Genomic DNA, 6,411 nt, shown 5'->3' with positions numbered 1-6,411 from the left:
ATACGAGGCAGATCGAAATTTCATATTATCATTTTGAAGTTATGTCTGACGGAATTTCAATATAGGACTACCTACTGAAGAATATGTAAGCAAATATGAAATGTAATAAAATAATTAAAGTAAGTAAATAAAAATAAATAAATAAAAAAATAAAAATAATAAAAAATACTTTGCTTTTTCTATTGATATTTTATGTCCAAAAGTAGTTAGTTACATGAAAATGCATCAAATGTCCTGCCTAATTCGCGGACATCTCCATAGAAATATAGTTAGCTTTCGTCAAAGAAAATATACAGCTATTAGCTCTTTCCTAATCAACATAAAGTTAGCTTATAGTTAGATGCATTTCCTGCAGGGTACAAGCACTCACCAATACTTTTGAACGCCTGACTGAAATATTAAGCACATTGCTGTCCATATTATTGCAAAGATTTCCGACAAAAATGGAAAACTATAAATGAATTGAACGGCGGCGCTTTGACGCCAACGTGTTTTATGCACATCCAGCATCACTACAAGAAAAAAGAATAATTATTAACTTTTGGGAATGTGAAAGAAAATTTTGAAAAAAAAAATTAATTAGATAAACATCAGCAGTGTAAGCGAAAATATTATAAACATTAGCAATACGCTAAAGTAAATATTTACGCTAAATATGTATTTACACAAATGATGTAAATATTTGCCGACAGCAAAGTCTTAAATTCTTATTTTATACACATACATACATACATACATATGCAAAATACATACTCGTAGCCAAAAATTGGCGATCATGCGTCATATTAAACTTCACTGGTGGCAGTGCGGTTGTGCTATCTTCCTCAGGCGCCCCCTCGTCCTCCTCTGCTTTACCTTTCTCTTCATCGGGACGTGCCAGTTGGAAAATGTGATAGGTTTTGCGCACTTTAGGCTGCTTTGTTGTGGCTGAGATTTGATGAAAAAGATTAAAGCAAATATTAAAATGTATTTACAACGCAACTTTACCATTAACATCCATTGGCGTAGGCGTAATATCGTCTTCAGCAATTAAATTATGCAAAGCCTTATCCGTGTATGTGTCGTTTATTAAATTACCCAGATCATTGTAGAAAATCTCTTTGGAATGTTCATCCATTTGTAGAAAATCTCTTTCACGAAATGCTAATTTCGCACCAAGTATGCCATGATAAAAATCGCCAGAGATTATATGTATGGTGATACTCCAAAGAATGGAGGTTAGTGCAAGAATTACCATAAGACATATTACGGCATCTGTAAAGAAACAAGGAAAATGTCTTGTTATTTATTAAAATTATTAATTTAATTTATTATTAAAACTTCATTTAATTTAGTTAGGTTATGTTAGGTTAGGGCAGGCTGGCCAGCCACTGCGCGTCTTGTTGAAAAACATTCATAAAAGTTTTCTTTGCTAACTGGAATAACTTTCTGTTCCCTCGTTTTAGCGGCTGCCTCCATACTCGGTAGAAAACCTATTCCCAGGAGGCAGCGGCGCAGCCTACCAAATATACACAGTGGATATGCTTCACAGTGTTCTCATTGTCGTTTATGTGTTTCTAATGTTAAAGACGCAAATTAACATACATACATACACACAATCATATGTAGAATAGTTACTATATATCACTCTCATTTTCCGACGACTTAGCTTGGGCAACTATAAACAGCTGGTATGAAGGCATTTTTACTACTCATTTGTTGTTGTTGTTTTTTTTTTTTTNAGCCAATTTGAGTGCACAAAATAATAAATATACCCGTTGAATGCTTAAAAACAAGAACAACAAACAACTAGAAACACAATACAGTTTTTCCTTTCCTTCGAAATGTCGGATCTGTGTTTTCCGGTAAAGGAAAAAAATTCATAAGTTTATTGATTTACTAGCCAAATATTTTTTTCTTTTTCAGTATTCCAACTAAGTACATATGCCTGTATTTACGAACATACATATGTATGCACATGTAAGCCCAGCAGGAATTTTTATTACTTTGGTCTGCGGTTATGAGCAGCTTCTACTGAATATATTTTATTTACAAAGTGCTCTACGAGTTTTTGCTAGCAGCGGTCGCCTCTCGGCGGCCATTGGAAAACTTCCGATTGAATTTCTATCATTAAAAAATTTTCCCAAAAAGAAATTGACTATGCGGAGGCGGCCCAAAATTGTAGGTTCCTACATAAAAGATAGATTTAAATATACTCTTCCAAACCCGTTCCCAGGTTACTCAGGATAAACTAGCGTATGCTCCTTATCCGGTATCTATTCAAATGCAATTAGCAGATTGTCTACAGTGTTTCAAGCATTAAGAGTTAAGAGTTTGTAAATCCGGTTTTATTTTTCAGACAACCAATCCCCCATCAAGGCCCTATCCAACGGAATGATCAGCAGGCACGTCAAGTAGTATTTAGACACTCTTCAACTCTTAGCAGAAAAAATATGGCAACACTGTGTTGCGGAAAAAGGTCACTCTGGGATCGTATGTCTGTCCTTGTGAAACCGGAACGATTTTGCAGACTCAATTGGGCTTCTTTCGAGACTTGAATCTACCCCCAAATTGACTTAAACTTAACTTTACTAAACTCTTTACGGAATAATTACTCTAGTAAGGCTATTCCTCCGATAGACAGGATATAAACAGCATCGAACATCAGGCTGTTCACTGCGCTGTCACATGCACCAGTTTGGCCTGGCCAGTGGCCATGGATATTAAATGCTCTTCCTGCCTTAAAGACGTTGGAACACATTCGGTATGATTGTTCAGCGGTGGCCATACCTAGATTAAAACACTTGAATTCATCCACATTCGAATCCCTTATTATCAAAAATTCGTCCACGAAGGGCGGCTAATATTTATAAGGAAAGCGTTAGTAGCTTTGGAAGCCAGGGTAAGGGACTTATCATAGGTATGTATATAAAAGATCTTCAAGAACACGGTATCACTTGTTAACGAAATTTTTGTTGCTATTTCGCTAGTGATGTACTTGAATTTGGCCGCATATATTGGAACTACGGCTGGGTATATATACATATATATATAAATGTTCATATACATACACATAAGTATTTATACATTTGTATATACATATATATATACATGTCAGGCACAAGACCAAAACAAATGCATGCATGCGTATGCCAAGAAAACAATTAAATTTTTAGTGATTTGTCGATTCTTCGACGTCAAAACTATAAATCTTAAAGTTTGCACATTGTGCATTACACCAAACCAACTAACAAGGAAACAAAAACAAAATCGCGGCATGTCTAAAGAACTTTTGCAAAACAATTTTGAAAAAAAAAAAACGCCGAACCTAGGGGTCCTCTTTATACATCTTGCGGAGACATACGGTGGTCTGAAGAGGACAGAGATATGTACATACATATATACTTATACATAGGGTAGTGAGGATTCACTGCTGCTCTGCAAATCTGCAAATTTACCGGACCCCTCTATGATACGTAGAAGCTTTTCGAGGGAAAGATAATGTTGCCCTTCCATTCTCAAAACCAGCTATCGCCAAATGTACCATCTAAGTCTGGCGAAGGTCGGACAGCGGCAAAGAAAATATTGTCTACTACCCGCATCTTCCAAACAAGATGTACAAAGCGATGGTACCTAGAGTGGACAAATGTATGACGTCTCTATGCATTGTATCCTGTAATCTGTCCAGTCAGAGCTAGTATACCACTCCTTCTTTGTGGCCTTTTCAAGAAACACTTGGTTGTTTTGCTGGTGTCAATACTACACCCAGGGCTCGCATGAGCTTTATTACCCGATATGCTTAGCCGTACATTAGCCGTCCGGTGCAATAGGACGCCAATTCATCAGCCAGTTTGTTGTCTTGAACACCGTAGTGTCCCTAAATGCACACAATTTCCAGCTCATTCCACCTTCGAACAGAGTTCAACCTGAAATTAAATTGCACGACTTTTTTTGAGATATTTGAGCGATTTCCAAAGCCTTTAGAGCAGCTTGGCTGTTACTGCAGACCCTGATATTATGTCCGCGCCACCTTTCGCCACTTATCCAGCCTGTTACCTTCAGTATTGCAAAGATTTTTGATTGAAAGACCGTTGCGTTGGCGATATAGGTGTCAAAAACAAAGGATAATACGGTGATAATCTTCCGAACAACTTTCGCTGCCCGGAACTCCGGTCATCCTGCCACAATCCAAAAAAATACAATCGGCACATCGTCTTCATTGCCTCCTTTTAGATCGTTAAATCCAATGGTGCTCAGTTATACTCATGGCACCCGTAATGCCTATGCACACACTAATTCGTCGCCTGTTTAACATAGAAACCGTGGTTTTGACCAGTGCCACCATACCATAGCAGAGTACGTGACGATTGGTCTGACTAAAGCCATGTATGTATAGCGAGAATATCATCTGCCTGAGCTCTTACGTAGCTGAGCTGTCCGAAAACTTTCAGCGCTCGATTTACCTTCAGCTTCGCAACTGGATATTTTACGGAAAGACTTAGCTTTGCGCATGTAAGCATTCGAAGGTTAAGACAAAATGCACAAGCCATCAATCTTATTTAGGTACCTTCCTAAGTGGTTTTCCTGATGACCGTCATCCCCGTAAGCTTCGATGTGAATNAAGGTTAACACCAATTTTCAAAGCGTGCTTGGGATTTCGCTCACCCAAATCTAAGGCTGTAGAATGGCGCACAATGTCTGCAGGTTCTTAAACATAACGGTGTTAAATTGAATAGATTAGGATGTGTTCTGCTCAAGCCAAACCTGAGTCTCCTTTTTTTCTCAGCTTCCCTGGCAAACTATGGTACTAAATGCATCCTTCTAGCAGGTATTTAATATACCCAATGGGATAGTAAAGGCGTCGCGGTCTTCTAGTGGTTAGAAGTACGCACTACCATTCCGCAAGTCCTAGGTTCGAGCCCAGTTTCCCATAAACATCAAGAAAAGTTTTCTCTAATAGCCCCGGAAATTTTTATGGAGGTTTACCTTCTTTGAACCATTAGCACTTTCAAGCCCCTTAAGACCACGGGCCCGGTATCACGGCACCGGTTGATTCCTGTCTTTGCGAGCTGCGTACCTAGGCGTCATGTTTCGGAGTATTGGAGGGTGGTCGGAATTGTGTTCATTCCTAAGGCGAGTAAAGACTCTAATGTATCACTCAGAGACTTCAGACCGATAAATCTCTCCTCGTTTCTTTTGAAGACGCCGAAGAGCTTGATCGATTGATACCGACTTTCCGTCTTCCTTTTAATTCTCTCTGGCAGGGTGAAGTACCATGGTTTGAACCTTGACAGTAAGCTTTCTTAGAAGTACTGCAGGCCTTTAATTTCTTGTTGTAGAGGGGCCATTGTTAAGCGCTGGGGTATTTCGACGAAAGTAGTTCTTTGGCTTTATGAAACTATAATAAGCCAATCTTATTATATGGGCTACTCGTCTGGTGGAACGCACTGGGCAAGGCCTTCATTGTCAAGCTGCTAGAAAGGGTACAAAGAGCCGCCTTAATTGGAATAAGTGGCCCCACTTCAACTCGAATCGCCTATAGATATAGCCGCTGCGCGCACCTCAGTAAGGCTAAGTGGGGTGGGCTTTAAGTTCCCCTCGACCTATGGGCCCACCGGTATCTTGGTAACAATAATTACTGAACGTCATGTGCTTTGAAATAACTATGCGAGTTTAATTCACCATACTGTTAAAAATTTTCCAACACTTCACATTGACGTTTTCAAAACATATTGTCGTTATTCAAAAACAAAATAATCACAATTTTTGAAATTATTTTTCCAATTTTGTGTATTCTTTTTAGAAAGCCGCCAAAATACGGCGAAACCGCTAAAAGGCCTCGCCATTATATTTTTTATTGATCTACAATATTTTTTGCAAATAAAAAGCGATATTAAACGTATATTTCCTGAACCGATTTACCACTTAATTCATGACGTGCGATTGGTGCCCACAGAAATGTACACAGCAGTTTCCAGCATGCTTTCAACTATACCCCGGTACTACGTACAGAAAGAATCCCGGCAGTATTCACGAACTACACAAACTGGCACAACGCATCAAACCAACATATTACGATGGCATCGAGTTGGACTACGCACATCGGCTAGCCGCTAACAAAACTGCCACATGCAATTGGGTGTGGAGTCATACGCGTCCCTCAGGATTTCGTTTCGGTGGCATTTACTCGCTACGTTTATATGAAGATTTTCTAGTATGTTATCTAACCCCGTTCGTATTGATTCTACTTCAAAGAATAACATATGTATGTAACTGTTTTATCCCTTTTAATTACCCAGCAGCAAACGCCCACAATCACGGCCGATATCAATCCAACCACATTGGCTTCAAATGTTAGCATTGTCTTTTACCCGCATAGCGCATTGCGTCTAGAAGCTGCCATGCAGCGCGCAGCCGAAGATGTGGAGCTAC

At 39.0% G+C, this 6,411-nt stretch overlaps 2 protein-coding genes across 3 annotated transcripts; one reads left to right on the top strand and one right to left on the bottom strand.

The window, feature by feature from the left end:
* Positions 1-262: 262 nt before the first annotated feature.
* Positions 263-1,648, bottom strand: LOC108381317 (uncharacterized). Of its 2 annotated transcripts, none has more exons than XM_017637736.1 (4): positions 1,585-1,648; positions 988-1,254; positions 754-927; positions 263-512 (listed from the first exon to the last, which is right to left on the bottom strand). In XM_017637736.1, the coding sequence occupies exons 1-4, from the start codon at positions 1,631-1,633 to the stop codon at positions 367-369; spliced, it is 636 nt and encodes a 211-aa protein (XP_017493225.1). In that variant the 5' UTR covers positions 1,634-1,648; the 3' UTR covers positions 263-366. The 2 variants fall into 2 exon arrangements, with proteins under 2 accessions (XP_017493225.1, XP_017493226.1); XM_017637737.1 differs by having other exon boundaries at positions 264-512; positions 1,593-1,617.
* A 4,260-nt stretch (positions 1,649-5,908) lies between these two features.
* Positions 5,909-6,401, top strand: LOC108381316 (uncharacterized; the record flags this gene model as incomplete). The annotated part of the gene is made up of 2 exons (XM_017637735.1): positions 5,909-6,193; positions 6,282-6,401. Coding segments are annotated over exons 1-2 (402 nt in total), but the record flags the coding sequence as incomplete, so codon positions are not given.
* Positions 6,402-6,411: the final 10 nt, after the last annotated feature.

This window comes from Rhagoletis zephyria, unplaced genomic scaffold (genome assembly GCF_001687245.7).
Source record: "Rhagoletis zephyria isolate East Lansing unplaced genomic scaffold, Rhagoletis_zephyria_1.1 Rzeph_scaffold_22129, whole genome shotgun sequence".
NCBI lineage: Eukaryota > Metazoa > Arthropoda > Insecta > Diptera > Tephritidae > Rhagoletis > Rhagoletis zephyria.
This window is presented reverse-complemented; position numbering and strand designations above follow the sequence as displayed.

What these genes read in the sequence shown, in the direction of transcription:
- LOC108381317 (XM_017637736.1), bottom strand. Translation starts at nt 1,633, where the DNA reads ATGAGAGTGATATATAGTAACTATTCTACATATGATTGTGTGTATGTA. An exon ending in ATATGATTGTGTGTATGTAT is followed by an intron (nt 1,255 to 1,584) that starts GTATGTTAATTT and finishes GTTTCTTTACAG; the next exon opens with ATGCCGTAATATGTCTTATG. An exon ending in TCGCCAATTTTTGGCTACGA is followed by an intron (nt 513 to 753) that starts GTATGTATTTTG and finishes TTTTTCTTGTAG; the next exon opens with TGATGCTGGATGTGCATAAA.